Source organism: Megascapheus bottae, chromosome 12, assembly GCF_031878675.1.
Source record: "Megascapheus bottae isolate mThoBot1 chromosome 12, mThoBot2.hap1, whole genome shotgun sequence".
In the NCBI taxonomy this organism is placed as follows: domain Eukaryota; kingdom Metazoa; phylum Chordata; class Mammalia; order Rodentia; family Geomyidae; genus Megascapheus; species Megascapheus bottae.
The window spans coordinates 16,622,741-16,647,031 of NC_143520.1; the positions used below are offsets into that span (position 1 = coordinate 16,622,741).

The 24,291-nt window shown below is 36.7% G+C and overlaps 1 protein-coding gene across 1 annotated transcript in view; it reads left to right on the plus strand.

The window, feature by feature from the left end:
• Positions 1 to 24,291, plus strand: part of Cobll1 (cordon-bleu WH2 repeat protein like 1) — a 126,861-nt gene that overhangs the window by 61,696 nt on the left and 40,874 nt on the right. The window contains exons 5-7 of the mRNA XM_090342483.1: positions 19,822 to 20,023; positions 21,559 to 21,787; positions 22,851 to 22,889. Of these exons, the coding sequence (XP_090198609.1) occupies positions 19,822 to 20,023; positions 21,559 to 21,787; positions 22,851 to 22,889 (470 nt within the window). The remainder of the gene's footprint in view (positions 1 to 19,821; positions 20,024 to 21,558; positions 21,788 to 22,850; positions 22,890 to 24,291) is intronic.

Sequence of the window (24,291 nt, forward strand, 5' to 3'; positions counted from 1 at the left end):
CGGTGGTTTTGTTTAAACTTAGGACTGCATGCTTCTTTGCTGGTACTCTATCATTGCTTTTTTTATGATTATTTGGGAGACAGAGCCTCAGAGAGGTTTCATTTCTGGCTAGTTTTGAGGTGTAATCTTTGGATCTCAGCCTTCTGATTTATTATGAGTTACCTGTATTCAGCTTAAGGAAACCAATTTTAAATAAGTTTACATGCATTTTTTCCTGATAAATCTACGGCTCAAACATTTCCAAGATATATTTGTAAGACCATCTGGGAAATCAAAAAGAGCAGGGGGAAGGGGGAGGGAAATAGGGACAATGTCATGAGAAAGGGTATCAATGTTTGTGAAGTAACACACCTTCTATCTGGTGAATATAATGTAACACTTCTATTAATTACAATAAAAATAAATTAAAAGAAGAAAAAAATTGTCTTAATGTACCTCATGTCTTATTGATTTCAATTGCATTAATTATATATTTCCTGTGGGAAATAGTTTCAGTTTAGAAAACATTCATGCATCACTTTTCAGAAATATTCTTCCCCTAAAAACTGGCATTCTCAACTTAGAGAGTTGTCTCTTATCTTTTGGGCTCATGCAGAGGTGTGCTTAGAATGGTCAGTTTTTGGAAATATGAGAATACCGTATTTTCTTCAGAATAGTGCCTATTGTGTACATTGATTTTCAGCTTATTCAGATTAGGGAACACAGTAAGGTTGCAAGCAGCAGTAGGTGGACACAGAGAAAACTAAAACTTTGTTATCTTGACTTAGGTTGGTAGTCACTTCCTTGCCTCCCAAAATTTTATACCAGCAACTCTTTGCTTTATTAACTTATCATTGAAAAATATTGCTGTTCACTATTTACCATAGCGGAGAGATGGAACCAACCCAGATGTCCCTCAGTTGAGATGCCCCTCAGTTGATGATTGGATCAACAAGATGTGGCAGGAAATTGAAAGACTTGGAAAAAAATCATATTAAGTGAAGTAAGCCAGACCCAGAGGAATATAGGCTCAATGGTTTCCCTCATCTGTAATAATTAATGCACATCCAAAACTCTCCTAGCAGATGATTGTAACAACTGAAACCCTAGATACATAAGGCCATATAGGATGAGGCCAAATTAATGGACCTCCAGGACATGGAAACAAGAGCTTAATTATAAATGACTGTTACTCTTTATGTATTATGTTTCTCTCTCTTCTCTTGATGTTGCCTTCTGGTTAATCTCATATTGCTACTGTATCTCACTTTGTTACCTGGTATATTATATAGATGTTCACCTGTTTATTTGAAATAGGAGGGGAAAAATGAGGGAAGGGAGTGAGGAGAGGGACAAAAACATAAGAAGGGATATCAATATGTGAGAAGTAATGTACTCTCTTTCTGGCAAATATAACTGTAACCCCTCTATACATTAAAATAAAAATAAATAAAAAATATTGCTGTTATATTGTGCTTTGATGCTGTACTCAGAAAGTTTAGCAACTACCTGGGAAAAGTTAACCTTTGGTTATTTAGGCAGGGTCTCATTATAAGCTCTTTCTGGCCATGAATTCCCAATCCTTCTGCCTCTGCATTTCTTTTTTTAAATTTCTTTTTATTTTTAATATTTTATTGTAATTAATAGAAGAGTTACATTATATTTGCCAGATAGAAGATGCATTACTTAACAATCTTTGCTATACCTTCTCATGTTTTTGTCCCCATTTCCCTTCACAACCTCCTCCTCTCTACTTGTTTTCCTCCTTCCCTATCCTGTTTCAAATAAACCAATAAACATATATACAATATATCAGATAACCAGGTAAGATACTGTAACAATATGAGATAACCAAGGGACAACATAAGAGATGAGAAATAACATAGTGCATTAAGAACAACAGACACACTTTTATGGCTCTTGTTTCTATATCTTGGAGGTTCTTTCATTTAGCCTCATCCTATATGGCTGTATGTATCTAGGTTTTTCCCTATTGTAAACCTCTGCTAGGAGAGTCTAAGATTTATACTAATTATGACAAATGAGGAAAACCATTGGGCCCATGTTCCTTTGAGTCTGGCTTACTTCATTTAACATGATTTTTTTCTAAGTCTTTCCATTTCCTTACAAATGGAGCAATGTTCTTTCTGATTGCCTCTGCATTTCTTGTTCCTCTGCCAGTTCTGGGATTACAGGTGTGTGCCACCATGCTCAGTAGGATGAATTGACTTTCAATGAAAATGTATTTGTAGCCTAGACTGTTAGAGACATATTGTATCATTGCATAATATATGGGTACAATAGAGTATCATTTTAGGTCCTGATAGATCTGCTTGATGTAAATACTATCTTTAAAAAAGTTATAGTTTTCTTTTTTCCTTCTTTGTTATTGAATTTTGAACTCAAACTACTACCATTTGAGCTATAACTTATCCCTTCCTGTCCTCTGCTCGCCTTCCTTTCTCTCTCCCTCTCTCCCCCCCTCTCTCATTCTTTCTTTCTTTTTATTTGAATATGGAGTCTGTGAGGACTTACTCCTCTGGCAGGCCTCAAACAGTGACACAATCTCAGCCTCCTGAATAAGCTAGGATTATAGGCATGAGTTCCTAGAATTGGGACAAGTTTTGGTTTGGTTTCCTTTTCCTCTTTTTAAAAAAATTTTCTCCCTCTTGGCTATATCATTAAAGCAAAGTGTTAAATTTAGAAAGTAGCATAGAAGAATGAAATGAATCCTTTCTCTTAGCCAATAGGGAAAGTATTCTGGCACATTGTGCTACAAGAGGCAGGAAGAGGCAGGAAGGAAAATTACAGCATTTATAACCCAGGGGGCAGGGAGAGTACGCTCATCACAAAAGGGAGTTTGTTCACAAGGGGCTTAAAGTTCCAACTAAATTATATATTCAGCTTCTTGACTTACTATGTGCTTCTCTGGGCTTTTTTCATGAAATGCCTCTGAGACATTTTACATATAACCTGTGCCACCCGCAGTGATTGGCACCAAGTGGGGTGTCCCTGAGTTCCATTTTACATGGAGCATACCGCCACCTGCTGGAAACAAGCAGATTGTCAAAATGACAATGTGGGTTCAATTTTGGTAAATCAGTTAACAGCTGTAGGGATCTTGAAAATAATTCAAGTTCACATTTATTGAAAGGTGTAAAGATACACAACTACTTGTAAAAATAGAATAATTAAGAAAACATTGCCAAAAATCTGTAGCATGAAATAAGCCACATTTCATACTACAAGAATTCTTTTTTTTATTGTGATTAATAGAAGGGTTACATTATATTCACCAAATAGAAGGTGCATTATTTCACATACATTGATACCCTTTTTCATGTCTTGGTCCCCATTTCCCTCCCACCCTCCTCCTGCTCATCTTGATTTCCCCCCTTCCCTATCCAATTTCAAACAACCAATTAAGCACAAATAAAATATATCAGATAACAAGGTGAAATATTATAACAATATGAGATAACCAAGGGATGGCAAAAGAGATGAGCGATAACATAGTACATTAAGGACAACAGTCACTCATTATATATGGCTTTTGTTTCCTTATCCTGGAGCTCCTTACATTTAGTGTCATACTATTTGGCCTCATGTCTCTAGATTAAATACTGCAAGAATTCTTAACTTTTTGTTTTGAACCATATGTAGCTGTAACCACTTAAGACAAAAAATGAAAAGTTAGCCTCGAAAGTGTTAAAGCATTGGGACTCTGCTTAAGACCTTAAATTTTAGGACAAAAGTATCTTATAAGCTAGGCTCTGTAGCAACATAGTGGCCCCTGTGTTGGCTGTGTTAGGCAAGGGGTGGCAGAGGCTCACATGTGTTCCCTTTTTTTCCCAAGTATAAATACCTCATAACATGATCCTTTTCATTCAGTATTAATATTTTATACCTGTAAGTGGAAGAGCTGAGTATCTTAGAACATTGGAACATACAGCTGAATTCAAACATTTTTAAACACAGTCCTTATTAAGCAGACTTCTGACACTATTAACAGGGTGGTTCTGATATATTCACATGCACATGAAAGTATACATGTGTATATACTGTTGTTTTAGTACTAGCATGACTTTATGTTGGCTATACTATGCAACTTTTACATTCCCATCCCTCAACTGGCTGTTGAACCCATGCCTCAGGATACAGGCAAGCACTCTATCATTTGAGCCATGCACAAGTTTTGTTGTTGGGTTTTTTGTTTGTTTGTTTGTTTGTTTTGTTTTGTTTTGCCAGTCCTGAGCTTGACCTCAGGGCCTGAGCGCTGTCCTTGGGCTTTCTCAAGGCTAGAGCTCTACCACTTGAGCCTCAGTATCACTTCTGACTTTTTTCTATGAATATGGTACCAAGGAATTGAATCCAGGTCTTCGTGCATGCTAGGCAAGCATTGAACCGCTAGGCCAAACTCCTGGCCTGTTGTTGTTTTTATTTTGGTTTTCAGACAGGATCTTGCTAACTTTTGCCTGGGCACACTTTGAGTCCATGATACTCCTGCATTAACAAGCAGCTGGAATTACAGGAAGGAGCCACCACTCCTGGATGTACAATCTATTTTTGTTCAGTTAAAGATGTTCAACTCTTCTGGAAAAAAATTTCACTTTATCCTTAGTTTATATTCAAATTCTCTCAGTTACAGCAAGATGCATTTGTAGTGGTTTTCTCTTTTGGTGTGTGTGTGTGTATGTGTGTGTGTGTGTGTGTGTGTGTGTGTGTATGTGCATGTGTGTCTGTGTGTGTCTGTGTGTGTCTGTGTGTGTGTAAGACTTGTGAATGTATGGTTAGTATATAAATGATCCTAAATCACAGCTCCTTTTTTGGGGGGGGGGAGTCCTGGGCTTGAGCTCAGGGCATGAGCACTGTCTTTGGGTTTTCTCAAGGCTAGAGCTCTAGCACTTGAGCCTCAGCACCACTTCTGGCTTTTTTCTATGTATGTGATACTGAGGAATCGAACCCAGGACTTCATGCATACTAACCAAGCACTCTACCCCTAGGCCAAACTCCTGGCCCAATCAAAGATCTTTTAAAGGAAATTACTTTAATCATCCCTGAATAAAATACTCAAGATAAACAACCAAGTAGAGTCCAGTGTAAAATAGTAACTTTTCAGGAATTGTCTTTTAATCTCTTTTTAGTATTTGAAACAAAAACTTGATAAATTTAGTACTGTATTGTGAAAGATCGTCAAGTCTCCATTTTTTGTTACTTTTTGCCATGTTTTCTTTGACACCAATCAGTAAGCATTCTCAGCTTTGAAATTTGATTTTCTTTATGGACTGGATGTGGTCCGTTTGCACACCTGAGAAGTTAGGGAGCATTACTTCATCTGTAAGCTCATTCTGAGCTCACAGGTGGATGAACCAAACTTGGATAATTGTCAGGAACAATGGAGATGCTCTAAAATTTTCCACAGTAGTATTTGAAAGTCTAATTGGGTTGCTGGCATAAAGTTGTAAGATAGAGAAACAATTCAATTGACTCAGCTTTTCGGATTTACTAAGACATCAATTTATTTTTATAATGAATCTATAAAGTATCATATAAAATATTGTACTAGGTACAGGGGCTGATTTGAAGAATCACAACGAGAGAAGAATTTTATTCATACATTCATCCTAGAATCTATTTATGCCTAATAAGAACTTGTCATATTTGGGCCTATTTCCTCAGACAGATCTTGTTACCACTTTTTAGCCACTACAAACACCCTCTCAGACTTTCAGCTGCCCCAGATTAGATAAGAAATTATACAGACACCCTAGGTAAGTGGCCTTGTTTAAACACGTTGCGGGGTTTGGAAAGTCACTGTGGTAATATTTATACACATTCCTGAACTGTATTTTATTTTCCTTTTGATACCCAGTAGGTATCTTTAAAACACAGAATATGAGTAATATTTAATAAGTAACAAAAGAAGGACAAGATGACCGATAGAATGTGTCCTTGTAGAAAGGATCAACAGAGGATGGAGAGAGTATCTAGAGACATCATCAGTGATTAAGTAAAATTGCAGCACATAGCAGAGAACCTGTTCTAAACCAGCCATCCTGACATGAGAGTACTTTGAGGTACTATGGGGCTACAGTACAGCTGAAGTGATGCTGGACTGTGGACTCTGGAAATTTCTTTTTTTTTTTTTTTTTTTGCCAGTCCTGGGCTTGAGCTCAGGGCCTGAGCACTGTCCTTGGACTTTCTCAAGGCTAGAGCTCTACCACTTGAGCCTTAGCACCACTTCCGGCTTTTTTCTATGTATGTGGTACCAAGGAATCAAACCCGGGTCTTCATGCATGCTAGGCAAGCACCTTAACCAGTAGGCCAAACTCCCAGCCTGGAAATTTCTTTCTTTTTTTATTCTTTATTGTAATTAATAAAAGGGTTACATGATATTTGCCAGATAGAGGGTGCATCAATTCACATACATTGATACCCTTTCACATGTCTTGGTACCCTTTACCCTCCCCCCCATCCCACCCCTACATGTCTTGGTTTTTTCCCCTTCCCTATCAAATTTCAAATAACCAAATACAAATAAATTCAATATATCAGATAACAAAGTGAGATACTGTAACAATATGAGGTACCCAAGGGACAGCAAAGGAGATGAGAGATAACATAGTACATTAAGGACAACAATCATTCATTATATGGCTTTTGATTCAATATACTGGAGGTCCTTTTAATTAGCTTCATACTATATGGCCTTATGTATCAAGGTTTTGCTCTATTGCAGATCTCTGCTAGTAGAGCTCAAGGTTTCTACTGATTATGACAAATGAGGGAAACCATTGAGCCTAAGTTGGACTCTGGAAATTTTGGTTCTGACTACTCAACAAATCCTCATGGTGCAGATTCTGATCATATGGTTTTTCAAACCTCAGCTCTTCCCTTCATCCAGAGAGAGTAGTTTCTGTATTTTTTTGCTAGCACAAATGAGAAACTAGAAAGAAGCATAATACAGAAAATTGTTACTAACTTCTAAAAGGAAGTGGGAGATTTCACAGGGATTTCATCATGTCAAGGAAGAAACTTTTAAGATCGCTTAAGAAATATCTGTCTTTCAGGAAGTCATTATATCATAAGAGACACAAATGTCTGTAAATAAGATTACAAGACAATTGAAGTAATATCATAAACTAGCATTCAAATAATGTGTTAACACGGAGGGAAAGGATGGTGCAAGCTTCTCTGAGTGATAGTCATGTTCACACAGCCTTTGGCCACTTTTTGTCATTAGTATTTCTGCTGTCCTCATGTCTTCATAGTTGAACTTGTTAGCCAACTCTTATTGGGGGTAATTATCCTCCAACCAAAATGGCTTTGGCAGAAGTATTTTGACTTCCAGGAAGACAATCTTGAACAATCATATACAAGAAGTGATTTCATTTCCTATGGGTGCATATTATGATCAGTTAATCCCCCCAACAGCCATTGTGGATGAGAGCTGCTTCAGAGTTAGCACCATCCTCCATTTACAGTGTTATTGCTTCTTTGTAGTGGAGCTAGGTTGGTGGTATTCTCAGCCTTCAGATACATGGTTGGGATAAATTCTGTATTATTATCTAATGCTGAGGCTTTATTTGACTAGCTCAGGTCAACTGGTTTGAGCTTTTGTTTAGAAAAGATACCATCCTACTTAATCCTGATGTCTCTCCTTTGTGTAATGGCATAGCTTTATGTACAACAAACCTGTTAAGCAAATATGTTAATTTTTTCAAAAAGATATTTTCCCAATGTTTACTTTCTTAAAGGGCAGTGATCTCGTTTTGTTTTCCATGCATCAGGTATTGTATAGAGATCCCAGTTATGGAGTGTTTGTCAGATGTCTGAGAAATCACCACTGGCTCCTCTAAATCTCTCTGGAATTAGTTGTTGGGAGGCCTTCCTATTTGTCTGCCATTATTTTAGGTCCTGAAAATAAAGGTTGCTAAGATGTGGCCCTGCTACAGTGGAGTTCGTTCAGTGTTAAGGATGACTAGATTCCAGCTAACACCTTGAGGTCACTGTGCTCCAGAAGGTCTAAATAAGATTGATCTGACTTCCTGTGGAATGTTGAGTTCCCTTTGTGATCCTGTAAATGCTCAAGAGGCCTTCTGATTAAGGAATTACTTTGTTTTAATTACTTCTAGATTCTAGATTCCAGCTTTTTGTTGTTTGTTTAAATCAAAGTTCTCTTTCTTTACTTAACACTCCTATCCTGATCATTTGTGAGGCATTACGGAAAAGTTAGGAAGCACATCACATAGCATACCATTTAAGGCTGTAATTTAGGCATCCCCTAAGGTCCTTTCAGAAACTCTGCCATTTTTTAATGTCCTGCAGTCTGGCCTGTCTTTCCTCTAGTATATCTTTCCTTTTCTGTGTTGATTTCAATCTTATCACCTTGCAATAAAATGTGTCTGCAGTTGACTCCCTGACCTGCAATACCACTCCCTCTTTTTTTTTTTTCTTGAGTCAGGCTCTCCTAGCAAGACCCAGTCTGTTCTCAAACTTCATCTTCCTGCCCTAATCTCCTAAAATGCTAGAATTATAGGCCTGGAAACCATACCAGGCTTCCCACCTGAATTTTTGCAATCACCCCATGACTACTTTGTGAATTCAACACTTGGAATATAATCTTTTTAAAATATCTTAGGTTTTCTCTTGAAATGCCATTTCAATCATCATTCTGATTTTATGCTGAATTCTTTTCCTCTTAACAGCTGGAATTGTTTTCCGGCCTACAGGCACAGGTCTGCCGCAGGGTCTTAGCACACTCAGCAGAGTTTACATGTGCAAGGCTTCTTCCAAATTGCCGATGCAATGCCATTTTCTCCATTGGAACATTCCCTGAATTCTTTACATATTTCTCACTACTGCATATATCCCTATTTGGTAGTCTGTGTACCTTGCTTGTTTCTTTCTTTCTCCCCAGATCTATGTGTTTTGCCAATTTCAGCATGTATCAGAATGCCCTACCAAGCACAAATGGCCATGCTAGTCCTGTTATTCAGATTCAGTGGTCCTGGGTAGGTTGTGGCTTGAGAACTTGCATGTCAACCAAGTTTCTGATACATCTGTTCATAATCATATTTAAAGAATCATGTGCTAGGCTGTGAGTGTGATCTAGTAGTAGAGTGCTTGCCTCACATGGATGAAGCCCTAGGTTCAATTCCTTAGTACCACATATACAGGAAAAGCCAGAAGTGGTGATGTGACTCAAGTGGTAGAGCTCTGTCCCCAAGAAAGCCCAAGGACAGTGCTCAGACCCTGAGCTTAAGCCCCAGTATTGGCACAAAAACAAACAAAAAAGTGCAGAAGCTTCTCTGTATAGTAAGGCAGCCACTTGTTGAATATGAGTGAATTTAAACTACAGTTAGAGAATCCAGTTCATGAGTTCATTTTGCTCAGTCTATTGGGCAGCACAGATCTAGGGCATTATTTAATGACTGCAGAAAGCATTCGATAAAATATACATTTCTTTTATTTCTCTTATCCCAGAATTACAACTTTGTTACCTGGTCTATGTATAGTTTAATTTGATATAAAGAAAAAGGTAGATACATAAATTTTGAATTTTGTCAGATAGCTAGTCAACTTCCCCAGCATCACTCATTGACAGACCAGTTCTTATCCTAGAGTTCTGGAATGCTGTTTTCATGTGCAGTATTAAGTATACACGTGCATATGTGTGTGTGTGTGTGTACAGATGTGCATATGTGTGCACAAAATTGTGCATATACTGGTATATTTGTGCCTATGGTCTGTTGCAATTACTTGAGAAAAAAAAGCAGTTTTAGTACAAAATTGGATTTGCAAATTATCATATAGAACTGAACCTAGGATTATACAATAAGGAACTTTCAATTTTCAGTTAACTTTAAAAGAGGTCTTTTTACTAGAAGACCTTTTGGTAGTGTTAAGTTCAAAGGTCACAATGAAGTTAAATTCACTGTGCTACCTTGCCCCATGAAATCTGATATCATGTATGTAGTACAGATAACCAACTTGGGGTAATAAGCTATTTTAATATTTTAATGAATACATACCCACTACCACTTATTAAATTAAAAATAGTATTTGACAGAAATACAAAATGACATATTAAATGGCTATAGTAAGAATAAATTGTTCTTTTATAAAATAGGCTTTTTCCTTAAATATTTATATGTTTGTATATAAAAAGATGAAACATGGTGGCTCAAAAATGGAGATAAAAGAAACTAAAAGACAAAATTATAATGAATTTACATTTCTAGTAGAGATTCTTAATGTCTGTGTGTTTAGAAATTAAAAATATTGAGTTCTTAGCTCTAACCTTTTTATTTTTCTTCCTTTTTACTTTATGTTTCCATGGGAGATGATGATATATGATCACTGTACATCATCATTTACACAGAGACAGCATCAGACAGGTGCCCATTTGATTGGCACAGTCTTTCCATTTGTATTTTATTATACTATATTTCCCTGGATATTATCTAGTTCTTCTCTATTTACTACTGAGGAAGGCAAAATTTGCAAATCTAGAATTAGTATGCTTGCAGCAGATTTCTCTTATAGAGGGAAATATAACTACCAAAATGTAAACTTTCATCAGTTATTATATGTCAGTTGCTGGATGAAATTTAAAATGTACTGTGCAAAGCTAGAACTTGGGTAGACATATATAGCTCTAGAGAAGCATGTAAAGTTTCTAAGCATCTGCATCAAATATGTGAGGAATGGATTTGGAGGAATGAAGCATTCTAAGGAATGGCTTTATTTATTTACTGTAATATATATATATGTAGTATTTTTCTAATCCAGAGGCTTAAACTCAGTGCCTAATCATTGTCCCTGAGTTTCCTTTTTTTATATATATTTTTATTGTAATTAATAAAAGGGTTACATGATATTTGCCAGATAGAAGGTGCATTAATTCACATACATTGATACCCTTTCACATGTCTTGGTGCCCATCACCCTCCCCCCCCACCCCCCACCCCCTGTCTTGGTTTTCCCCCCTTCCCTATCAAGTTTCAGATAACCAAATACAAATAAATTCAATATATCAGATAACAAAGTGAGATACTGTAACAATACGAGGTACCCAAGGGACAGCAAAGGAGATGAGGGATAACATAGTACATTAAGGACAACAATCATTCGTTATATGGCTTTTGTTTCAATATCCTGGAGGTCCTTTCAATTAGCTTCATACTATATGTCCTTATGTACCAAGGTTTTGCTCTATTGCAGATCTCTGCTAGTAGAGCCCAAGGTTTCTACTGATTATGACAAATGAGGGAAACCATTGAGCCTAAGTTCCTTTGAGTCTGGCTTACTTTACCGAATATGATCTTTTCTAAGTCTTTCTATTTCCTAACAAATGGGATGATGTCATTCTTTCTGAAAGCAGCATAGAATTCCATTGTGTACAAATACCACAACTTGTTGATCCGCTCATCAACTGAGGGACATCTAGGTTGGTTCCATATCTTTGCTATGGTGAATAATGCTGCAGTGAACATTGTTGTGCTAGTGGATTTAGTATGCCCTAGATTCTGGATGGTTGGGTAAATGCCAAGTAGTGGAATTGCTGGGTCATAGGGGAGCTCTATGTTTAGCCTTTTGAGGCACTGCCATACTGCTTTCCATAATGGTTGAACGAGTTTACACTCCCACCAACAGTGTAGTAGTGATCCCTCCTGGCCACATCCCCTCCAGCATCTGTTATTATTCGTTTTCCTGATCCTGGCCATTCTAATTGGAGTGAGGTGGAATCTTAGAGTTGTTTTAATTTGCATTTCTTTTATGACCAGAGATGTGGAGCATTTCTTCATGTGTCTATAGGCCATTTTTGTTTCTTCTGCAGAGAAGACTCTCTTTAAGTCTTTGGCCCATTTTTTAATGGGATGGTTGTTACTTTGGAGATTAGTTTTGGAGTGATTGAATTTTTTGAGTTGTTGATGTATTTTAGATATGAGGCCTTTGTCTGTTGTATGGTTGGTGAAGATCTTCTCCCACTCTGTAGGCTTCCTAATTAATTTACTAGCTATGTCCTTTGCCATACAAAAGCTCTGCAGTTTAATGCACTCCCGCTTATCCAGCCTTTCTCTGATTTGTTGTGATTCTTGGTCCTTATTAAGGAAGTTTCGACCTGGGCCAAGGAGACCTAGTGTATCTCCTATTCCTTCTTGTAAAGTTTTCAGTGTGTCAACTTTTACCTCCAGGTCTTTGATCCATTTGGAGTTAATTCTAGTGCAGGGTGACAAAGAAGGATCCAACTTTAGTTTTGTGCAGGTGCTTAACCAGTTCTGCCAGCACAACTTGTTGAAGAGGCTGTCTTTCTTCCATTTTATTTTTTTGGCTCCCTTGTCAAAGATTAGATGGCCATAGGTCTGTGGTTTAATGTCTGGGTCCTTAGTTCTATTCCATTGGTCTTCAGGCCTGTTCTTGTGCCAGTACCAAGCTGTTTTGATAATTATAGCTCTGTAATAGAGTCTAAAGTTTGGAATTGAAGTTCCTCCTGCGCTGTTCTTTCTGCTAAGAAGTGTTTTTGCTATACGGGGTCTTTTATTATTCCATATGAAATTTTGGATTGGCTCTTCTATTTCTTTAAAGAATGACATTGGGATATTGATGGGTATTGCATTGAATTGGTAGATAGCCCTTGGCAAGATTGTCATTTTCACAATGTTGATTCTTCCAATGCAGGAGCATGGGAGGTTTTTCCATTTCCTTAGTTCTGCTTTAATTTCCTTTTTTAGGGTTTTAAAGTTCTCAACAAAAAGGTCCTTTACATTCTTAGTTAAGCTAATTCCTAGGTACTTTATTTTCTTTGAGGCTATTGTGAAAAGAGTTGCTTTCCTGATTATTGCCTCGTTCCTCTCACTGTTGGCGTAAAGGAAGGCAGTTGAATTTTGAGGGTTAATTTTATAGCCTGCTACTCTTCCAAAGTTTTGAATCAGCTCAAGGAGCTTGGGAGTAGAATCTATGGGATTCTTTAAATACAGAATCATGTTATCTGCAAAGAGGGAAAGTTTTACTTCCTTATTCCCTACTTGGATCCCCTTTATGCTTGCTTCTTGCCTTATTGCATGGGTAGGAATTCTAGTACTATGTTAAAGAGTAGTGGAGAGAGTGGGCATCCTTGTCTCATTCCTGATTTTAGAGGGAATGGCTTTAGATTTTCACCATTAAGTGTAATACTAGCAGTGGGTTTCTCATACACAGCCTTTATTACATTGAGGAATTGTCCCTGAGTTTCTTTTGTTCATGGCTAGCACTTTACCACTTGAATCACAGCTGTACTTCTGGCTTTGGATGGTAATTTATTGGAGGTAAGAGTCTCACAGAGTTTTCTTGCCGATGCTGGCTTTGAACCGTGATCCTCAGAGCTCAGCCTCTTGAGTGACCCACTGGTGCCTAGATAACTTTTCATTTTATTTTTTCATTTCTTTTTTAAAATTTTATTGTTGAGATAATGCAGAGAGGAGTTACAGTTACATTAGTCAGGTAGTAGATGTATTACTTCTCACACATTGATACCCCTTCTCATGTTTTTATCCCTGTTTTCCTCCCTCCACCCCTTCCCAATCATCTTGTTTTCCCTCCCTTCCCTATTACAAATAAACAAAAAAAATACATGCAATTTACTAGGTAACAAAATCAGATACAGTAACAACATGAGATTAACTATAAGGACCAAAAAGTAAAGATAATATTTTATTTTTATTTTTATTTTTTTGTGGGTCATGAGGCTTGTACTCGGCCTAGACTCTCCTTGAGCTCTTCAGCTCAAGGCTACCATACTACCCCTGGGCCTGGGTGTTGTCCCTGAGCTCTTCAGCTCAAGGCTAACACCCTACCCTTGAGCCAAGCCCACTTCCCATTTTCTAGAGGTTAATTAGAGATAAGAGTCTCAGTGAAGTAAGCCAGACTCAAAGGAACTTAGGCTCAATGGTTTCCCTCATTTGTCATAATCAGTAGAAACCTTGGGCTCTACTAGTAGAGATTTGCAATAGAGCAAAACCTTGATACATAAGGCCATATAGTATGAAGCTAATTGAAAGGACCTCTAGGATATAGAAACAAAAGCCATATAATGAATGATTGTTGTCCTTAAGGTACTATGTTATCTCTCATCTCTTTTGCTGTCCCTTGGTTATCTCATGTTACAGCATCTCACTTTGTTGTCTGATATATTGGATATATTTGTATTTTGTTATTTGAAATTGGATAGGGAAGGGGGAAAACAAGAAGGAGGGTGGGGGGGGAGGGTAATGGGGATCAAGACATGTGAAAAGGTATCAATGTATGTGAATTAATGCACCTTCTGTCTGGCAAATATCATGTAACCCTTTTATTAACTACAATAAAAAATATCAAAAAAGTAAATAAAGGAAAGTTAATATACTTTATTATTTCAAGAGAAAAAAAAGAGTCTCAGGTCCTTTCATACTCTTACCAGGGCTGGCTTTGAATCTTGATCCTCACATCTCAGCCTCCTGAGTCGCTTGGATTACAGGTGTGAGCCACTGAGCCCCACAATATTTTATTTTTTTAATTGAGTGGTTTAGTCTTTTTTTTATTAAAGAATTTATTAACATTGATTTTTACATCATATTTCAAGTGACGTGTTTAACAAACAAGTATTCAAAAAGGAAATCTCTATATACAATCACTGGCACATAGATTTTGTAACATAATCAAAATTAGGCTGAGGGATTGTATGTATGTCATAGATACATAATAATCTATGTAAAAAAACATTATGTCGAAAGACACCTAACTTTTTATGACTATGTGGTTGTTTTTATATTTCCAGTACCATGTCCGTAGCACTGGGTATGCAAATATTGAGTCCTTGCTCTTGTACTATTTGGATCTAATAGCCATATATTAAGGATATCATGCACCTTTTGTTACTTTGGTCTTGACTTGTTTCACTCAACATGATTTGTTCTAGATTCATCCACTTCCTTGCAAATGCCATTATTTTATCTTGTCTGTTGGCTATGTAGAATTCCATTGTATATATATACCACATTTTCTGTATCCATTCATCTGCAGTAGAGAATCTAGATTGTTTCCATCACCTGGCTTTTGTGAATAGTTAAGAAATGAACATAGCTGAGCTATGTTATGATGTTCAGGGTAGATGCCCAGAAGTGGTATGGTGCGATCATAGGGAAGGTCAATTTTTAGTTCTTTAAGAAGCCTCCACACTGCTTGTCAGAGTGGCTGAACTAGCTTACAATGCCACCAGCAGTGCAGCAGGCTTCCTTTTTCTCCACAACCCCGCCAGCATCTGTCATTGTCTGAGTTAAAATCTTAGCCATTCTTCAAAGGACACAACTAGTAAATTAATTAGGAAACCTACAGAGTGGGAGAAGATTTTCACGAACCATACAATGGACAAAGGCCTCATATCTGAAATATATCAACAGCTCAAAAAATTGAATCACTCCAAAACTAATCTCCAAAGTAATAACCATCCCATTAAAAGATGGGCCAAAGACTTAAAGAGAGTATTCTCTCAAGAGAATGGCCTATAGACACATGAAGAAATGCTCAACATCTCTGGTCATAAAAGAAATGCAAATCAAAACAACTCTAAGATTCCACCTCACTCCAGTTAGAATGGCCAGGATCAAGAAAACTAATAACAACAGATGCTGGAGGGGATATGGCCAGGAGGGATCACTACTGCACTGTTGGTGGGAGTGCAAACTCATTCAACCACTATGGAAAGCAGTATGGCAGTTCCTCAAAAGACTAAACATAGAACTCCCCTATGACCCAGCAATTCCACTACTTGGCATTTACCCAATTATCCAGAAACAAGGACATACTAAATCCACCAGCACAACAACAATGTTCATTGCAGCACTATTTACCATAGCAAAGATATGGAACCAACCTAGATGTCCCTCAGTTGATGAGTGGATCAACAAGATGTGTTATTTGTACACAATGGAATTCTATGCTGCTTTCAGAAAGAATGACATCACCCCATTTGTTAGGAAATAGAAAGACTTAGAAAAGATCATATTCAGTAAAGTAAGCCAGACTCAAAGGAACTTAGGCTCAATGGTTTCCCTCATTTGTCATAATCAGTAGAAACCTTGGGCTCTTCTAGCAGAGATTTGCAATAGAGCAAAACCTTGATACAAAAGCCCATATAGTATGACGCTAATTGAAAGGACCTCTAGGATATAGAAACAAAAGCCATATAATGAATGATTGTAGTCCTTAAGGTACTATGTTATCTCTCATCTCTTTTGCTGTCCCTTGGTTATCTCATATTGTTACAGTATCTCACTTTGTTACCTGATATACTGGATATATTTGTATTTGGTTATTTGAACTTGGATAGGGAAGGGGGGAAAACAAGATGAGGGGTGGGAGTGGGGGGGAGTGAAATGGGGTCAAAGACAGGTGGAAGGGTATCAATGTCTGTGAATTAATGCGCCTTCTGTCTAGCAAATATCATGTAACCCTTCTATTAATTACAATAAAAAATATATGAAAAAAAAAAGAACACCGGAGAAATAGCCCAGGCCATCAAGGGTATGCATATCCAAAAAGCTACAAAGTATCTGAAAGACTTTAAAGAAGCAGTGTTTGAAGTTGGCAGGTGTGCCCATGCTAACAGTGGGGTTGAACACAGGGTCGGTGGCCCAAAAAGAGTGCTGAGTTTCTGCTGCACATGCTTAAGAATGCAGAGAGTAATGCTGAACAGAAGGGTTTAGATGTAGACAACCTGGTCATTGAACAAAGCACCCAAGATGCACCACTGAACTTACAGAGCCCATGGTAGGATCAACCCATACATGAGCTCCCTGTGCCACATTGAGATGATCCTTACTGAAAACGGGCAAAGTGTTCCTATACCAGAAGAGGAAGTTGCTTAGAAGAAAAAGGTATCCCAGAAGAAACAAAAACTTATGGCATGAGAATGCAAAAAAAAAAAATCTTAGCCATTCTTGTTGGTATAAGGTGGTATCTTAGGGTTGTTTTTATTTGCATTTCCTTTATGACCATGGATGATGAGCATTTTCTCATATGCTTTTCTGCCATTTTAATCTCTTCTTTTGATAACTCTCTGTTTATTTCCCTTGCCCATTTAGTGAATGGTTTGTTGGGTTAGATGTGGGTGGATTTAGTTTCTTGAGTTCCCTGTAGATACAGGATATTCAGCATTTGTCAGATGTATTATTGGTAAATATTTTTTTCCCAGTTGGTTGGCTGTCTCTCTACTTTTGTGGCTATGCTTTTATCTGTGCAGAAACTTTTTATTTTTAGGTAGTCCCATTTATCGAATCTCTCTCCAATCTGTTGTGACCCTGGGATTCTGTTCAGGAATCTTTTGCCTGTGCCTATGAGTTCCAGTGTCTCTCCTACTCTGTCATGTAGCAGTTTCACAGTTTCCGGTCTGACATTGAGGTCTTTGATCCACTCTGAGTTAATGCTTGTGCATGGCAAAAGGCTAGGGTCAATTTTTAGTTTTCAGCATGTGGCTGCCCAGTTTTGCCAGCACCAATAATTGAATAGGCTGTGTTTGTTCCACTGTGTATCTTTGGCTCCTTTGTCAGATACAAGTTGATTATAGGTATACGGTTGTATTTCTGGATCTTCTATTCTGTTCCATTGATCTTCTGGTCTATCTTTGTGCCAATACCATGCTGTTTTTGTTATTATGGCTCTATAGTAGAGTTTGAAGTCTGGTATTGTAATACCACCAGCATTGCTCTTTTTGCCTAGAATTGTTTTGGCTATTCTAGGTCTTTTCTTGTTCCATATGAGCCTTTGGATTGTATCTTCTATTTCAGTAAGGAATTTCTTTGGGATTTTCATGGGGATTGCAGTGAAATTGTATGTCAATTTTGGCAGTATAGCCATCCATTTTCACTATGTTTGTTCTCCCTAGCCATGAGCATGGGATGTCTTTCCATTTCCTAGTGTCCTCTTTAATTTCTTTCATTAGGCTTTTATAGTTTTCATTAAATAATTCCTTTACATCTTTGGTTAAGTTAATTCCTAAGTATTTTATTCTTTTGGGGTCTATGTTGAATGGGATCATTTTCTTGATTTGGCCTTCTGTTTGTGTATTGTTGGTATACAAGAAGGCTACTGACTTCTGAAGGTTAATTTTGTATCCTGCCACTTTGCTAAAGTGGTTTATTAATTCTAGGAGTTTGGGAGTAGAGCTTATCAGGTCACTCAAGTAGAGGATCATGTCCTCTGCGAATAGGGATGGTTTAATTTCTTCTTTCCCTATGTGGATCCCTTTGATGTCCTTTTCTTGCCTTATTGCTCTGGCTAAGCAGTCCAGCACTATATTGAAGAGAAGTAGAGAGAGTGGGCCTCCCTGTCTAATTCCTGATTTTAAGGTAAATGGTTCCAGTCTTTCACCATTTAGTATAATACTGGCTGTAGGTTTGTCATATATGGCTTTAATTATTTTAAGGAATGTACCTCTTATTCCTTTTTTTCCTATTGCTTTCAACATGAATGGATGTCGGGTTTAGTCTTTTTTTTTAAAGCAAGAAAAATCAGCTTTCTGATGTATGTGCTAAAAGATACTGCTCAGATGTAAATGAGGAGAGAAGTGAGGCATCATTAAGACATCTACCACTTCAGTGACATACTTATGTTATCTTAAATCTTTGAAAGGCAGAGAAAGGAAGAGTAAATACCGTGGAAAGCTGGTGCTGGATAAAAACAACTAGATACTATCTGTAAAATAACTGTAAAAAAAGGGGGGGGGGGCAGTGGGTTTAGCTTAAATAGTAGAGTGTTTGCCTAGTGGATATGAGGCACTAAATTGAAATCCCAGTACTGAGTGACCAAAAAAAATATATATCAACAACAGAAAGCAGAAAACAAAATATACCATTTTGTTACTGCATGAATCTTGGGATGACTTAGTAACTAGTAACCACAGAATATGAGGATGAGACAAGGTTGAACACATGGGATCTTCGAGTCACACATAGCCTGTCCTTTCCCACCTAGCTGGGAGATGACTTCTGTCACAGAGGCTACAAATTAAAAGGTGAACTTGGAAGGATGGAATGAGATGCTGTGTGCACACAGGTGTACAACATTTAATATGAGCATCATTTTCTAGTCTTGTGTCCTTCTCAAGTTCCTAAAAGCCAGTAGCTAGGCTCATATTCTCTGGAGAATCAGTGGAGCACACTTGTAATCCCAGCACTTTGACAGCTGAGGCAAGAGGATGAAGAGTACAAGGCCAGCCTGATGTACACAGTTTCTACCTCCATACAGCAAGTTCTTTGACAACATGGAAAGACCCTGTTTGAAAAAGGGGGTTCAGTGTTGGAAATAAAAATAAAATAGATATTATTTACATTCACCAATTGAAGTTGAAAAAGCTAGATAGCTGATTATCTTGTAATTAGATGATGATGATGATTAGCAGGAGTGCGTGTGCGTGTGTGTGTGTGTGTGTGTGTGTGTGTGTGTGTGTGTGTGTGTTTGCATGATGTTTGCCAGTCCTGAGGCTTTATTCTAGAAGGTACTTAAGCCACAACTACATTTCATGGTTTTAGTGGTTAATTGTAGATAAAAGTGTCTCCATTGCCCACCCCACACACACCCTTCCACCAACCTTGCTGGGTTAGAACTGTGATACTCAGATTTCAACCTCCTGAGTAGCTAGGATTGGAGGCATGAACCACCTATGCCACCTGTAGTTAAACTTTAAGCTGTTCTTAGAAATGTGGTTTCCTTGTCTTGCTTTATCTATGAAAAATAAGGACAGCAGAATGTTTCAAGGCAGTATGTTTAGCAATTAATATGATTCTTTTATGATCCCTTGTTTTCATTATTATTCTTGTCTTTCAGTAAACCTATGATGGACTTGTTGATATTCCTCTGTGCACAGTATCACTTAAATCCTTCAAGCTACACAATTGATCTGCTGTCAGCTGACAAGAATCACATTAAATTTAAGCCAAACACACCGATAGGAATATTGGAGGTAGAGAAGGTCATTTTAAAGCCAAAAAATTTGGATAAGAAAAAACCGACACCTCTAATACCAGAGGTAAGGATTCTATAATAGATTTTGATTTCTAATGACTAACTTTATAAGTTTATTTTTGATCCTGCAGCTCATTGTACATGAACTAAAGTTGGACTTTCTGGCCAAATTTTCTCTGTCTATAATCATCATCTTTGCTTAGACAATTTTGTCTTGTATCAACTAAAATTGGGGAGCTACTTTACATAGCAAATGATCAATATAATTGTATCTGATGCTAACAATTAAGAATGTGCAGTATTTTGTCCAAGACTTTTTTTTCCCATTAACAGACCAGCTTGTTTTTCTTGCACTTACATATGTAATTTCTTTTTTGTTGTCAAACATAAGGTACCAAATATGATGCAATAAATTGTTTTGAAAAACAAAGTAAGTACAGTATTTTAGGCTCATGCTTTAAAAGCAATTTGAAGGAATTGTTTAGATTCTTCCAATAAAAATGTGATAGTTCAACTAATACTTTGGGTTTTGTCCATTTGATAAGTGGCCACTGTACCACTCAACGATGTACATGTTTGTGATTTTCAAGAACTGTTCTTTCATTGTGAACACCATTGTTTTTTCACTCGGGAAAATACATAAAATTTTGTGTATTAAGTGGATAGCACACACACATGTATGACTTGGATACATGTATTCTCACATTTTTTTCATCTTATGAAGCTCTCCATAAAAATATTGATGGGGATTTTGTAGTACAACATTTGTTGTTACATATGATTGAATATTAAATATAAAGACACTGAGTTTCCTTCTGTCAGACTTTGTATTTATTGCACATCCACCCTATTTATGCAGATGGAAGTAGTTTTACTTTCGCTGTGACATGTAGATAATCCCCTTAATTATACATGGAGTCTTAGTTTTATGATTGTCTTTGAGAATCTGCAACTGTGAACTTTTCTTGATATATTTTGCTTATATACAGGATCTAATTCAATTACATCAAAATATGAGATGTGTAAAAGTTTCCTGGTAATTTTTGGCATTATTAATATTTGATATTTAAATAAGGAAACTTTAGTACTTTTATGTTATATTTAAATTAATCAAAACAGTTTGGTAATACTATGGCTAATGTTTCTATTTTGATGATTTTTCTATGACAAAATGCTAAGCTCTTTATCATTTATCATTTATCATAGAATAAAACAATCTTAGTGATTTTTCCAAAATAGCTGTTTATTCATTGAGGCCTTTGACAAAACATTCAAGTTTTGTGTGTGTTTGTTTATTTTAAAGCAAATACTTTTAAAAAGTAAAAGCAGTGGAAGTATTGAATATGAGGCTTTTAATTCATTTTGGAGTTTAAATCTACATACTATTTGAATATCAATGGTTGTGAATTCAGGAAACAAATATTTAAGAAATTTTCTGTATATATGATTGTAGTTTGACTCATGCCTGTGGATATAACTGTAGAAAATTTGTTTCAATGAATACATGACACCCTAGGGTACTCATGAAGCAATTGATCAGTGCTCATATGAAGCTTACACAGCACAGTGATGCAACTGTGGCTTTAATCCTTCTTCTAGAAAACTGTGAGGGTAGTGATCAACTTTAAGAAAACACAGAAGACCATAGTGAGAGTTGGACCACATGCACCTCTTCAAGAACTTCTTCCTATCATATGTGACAAATGTGAGTTTGATCCATTACATACACTGCTGTTGAAAGACCATCAATCTCAGGAGCCCCTAGATCTGACAAAATCTCTTAATGACCTGGGACTAAGAGAATTATATGCCATGGATGTCAGCAAAGGTGAGTTACATTTTATGTTTTGTCTATTTGATAGAGTGGGTATGTGTATAGGTGTGTGCATTGTATTTATAAATGGGTTTTCTCAAATTCATAATAGCAAGTGATATACATAGATAAGAGCACATAAATATTATTGAAAATATGAAGAAAAAGTAAATGTAGATAAAAATAAATCAAGGGAAATATGAACTGTAATTTGATTTTAGTTACTGAATCTGGAAGGAAACTTGTTTTTTTTTTATCTATCATGAATTAGTATTTGATATTTTGCTACCTGTAATTGATCTTTTCTTTTGGATATGAGGGATCTTGTTATATTGTCATCTAACCTGGTGTTCAGCTTTGGAACTTAAGAGATCTTCCTGTCTTGGCATCCTAAATAGCTTGGAACACACCATGTGCCATTATGCCCAGCATTGTTTAAACAAAAAACAAAATGTACATTCACTGATACTGTTATCAAGCATGAGGTTTTTTTTTTACATATTACATGCTATATACATATTATACAAATTTAGGAGTTTCCTGCCAAGTTTCCTACCTAAATAAATTGGCTTGTAAATTGTATGAGTCTAATTCCAAAAATTAAGCTATACAAAATTAGGATGTAATTCAGGTGCATTTCTATGATGTTTAACAGAATTGAGTTTTTACTATTCAATATGAGTCTTTTTATTACTGGAGAATAAAAGTTTAATGAAGAAGGGCCAGGAGTTTGGCCTAGTGGTAGAGTGCTTGCCTAGCATGCATAAAGACCCGGGTTCGATTCCTCGGTACCACATGCTAAGAAAAAAGCTGGAAGTGGTGCTGAGGCTCAAGTGGTAGAGCTCTAGCCTTGAGAAAGTCCAAGGACAGTGCTCGGGCCCTGAGCTCAAGCCCAGGACTTCCCCCCCCCCCCCCCCCCCCCCCCGCCGCCAGCTCCTGGAGAGCTGTTCACAGGTTGTATCCAAGTGGCATTATGTAATGCAAGTTCATCCTTTTCAATTCAGTGATGTTTCTTTATAAAAGAACAAGCATCATCTTTATAGTCAATTTACCCTTTTTTTACTTCCTCTTGCTGTAGCTACTTCTGTTTCTGCCTTCAGTAAGTCATCTTTACAAGGTAAGATATGTAAATTATTAGAAAGCTTTATAACATAAACTGGAGCAAATTGAAAACAAGCTTCTAATTTTACCTATTGTTTTAACATCACTAACATTCTGTAAGAGATCTTGACTTAGAAAGATATTTGTAGATTTTTTTCTTTGATTTGTAAATTTAATAAAAATCATTTCATTTTAATAAATAGTTGAAAATTATATCATCCTAGAGCTTGACATAAGGGCATATACTTGTAATCTCATCATTCTAGGGGGTGAGATGGGAAGATTATGAGTTCAAGTCCATCCAGGGCTATATCACAAGTCCTTGTTTCAGCAACAGCAAAAACAATGTGTGTGTGTGTGTGTGTGTGTGTGTTTGTGTGTGTGTAATAAACAAGACAGCTGTAGGCCAAATAAGTGATTCTTCTTGGTTCTTTATTTGGTACAAATGCTAAGGTGGAGGGATCACAGATAATTATCACTGGACAATTACTCACTGAAATAACTATATATTAATCAGAGGACTTTTGACATCATTTAGTTGTTCGTGAATATTTCATGATAATGCGGGAATGAGTGCATTAAACTTAGCTTTTAAAGCATGTATACATGTAATACAATATTAAAAACCTTTTGACTAGAATTTCTGAAAGGAAATACGTGAAAGATTTAATAGTGTTTAACTTTGGGTCTCCTGGCAATGAGTGACTTTTTATGTTTCTTCTTTTGTTTTTAAATGTGTGTGCATTACTTTCTTGGAATAAAACTTCATTTAAAAGTGCTCAGTAGAAACCTTGGGCTCTCCTAGCAGAGATTTACAATAGAGCAAAACCTAGATCCATAAGGCCATATAGTATGACACTAAATGAAAGGAACACCGGGATATAGAAACAAAAGCCATATTGAGTGATTGTTGTCCTTAATGTACTATGTTATCTCTCATCTCTTTTGCTGTATCTCATATAGTTACAATATTTCACATTGTTATCTGATATATTGTATATATGCTTATTTGGTTATTTGAAATCAGATAGGGAAGGGGAAAACAAAATGAGGGGCAGGGGTGGGGGGAGGAAATGGGGACCAAGACATGGGAAAGGGTATCAATGTTTGTGAAGTACTGCACCTTCTATCTGGTGAATATAATGTAACCCTTCTATTAATAACAATAAAAGTATATGAAAAAATCACCAATAAATAAGCTCTGAATGTATTTCTCCATTAAAATGTATAGATTCAGGTAATTGATTTCTCTAATAATACATACTTTAAAAAGCCTTAATAAACTATGCATTATGTTTTATTGGAATTCTCTTTCATTATTATTTTAAGCTTTCCAAAAACGTCCTGATACTCTCAATTCCAAGAAACCACCCCACAAACATATTAGTATGTTTGTTGGAATTCCAAGGCTACCATAA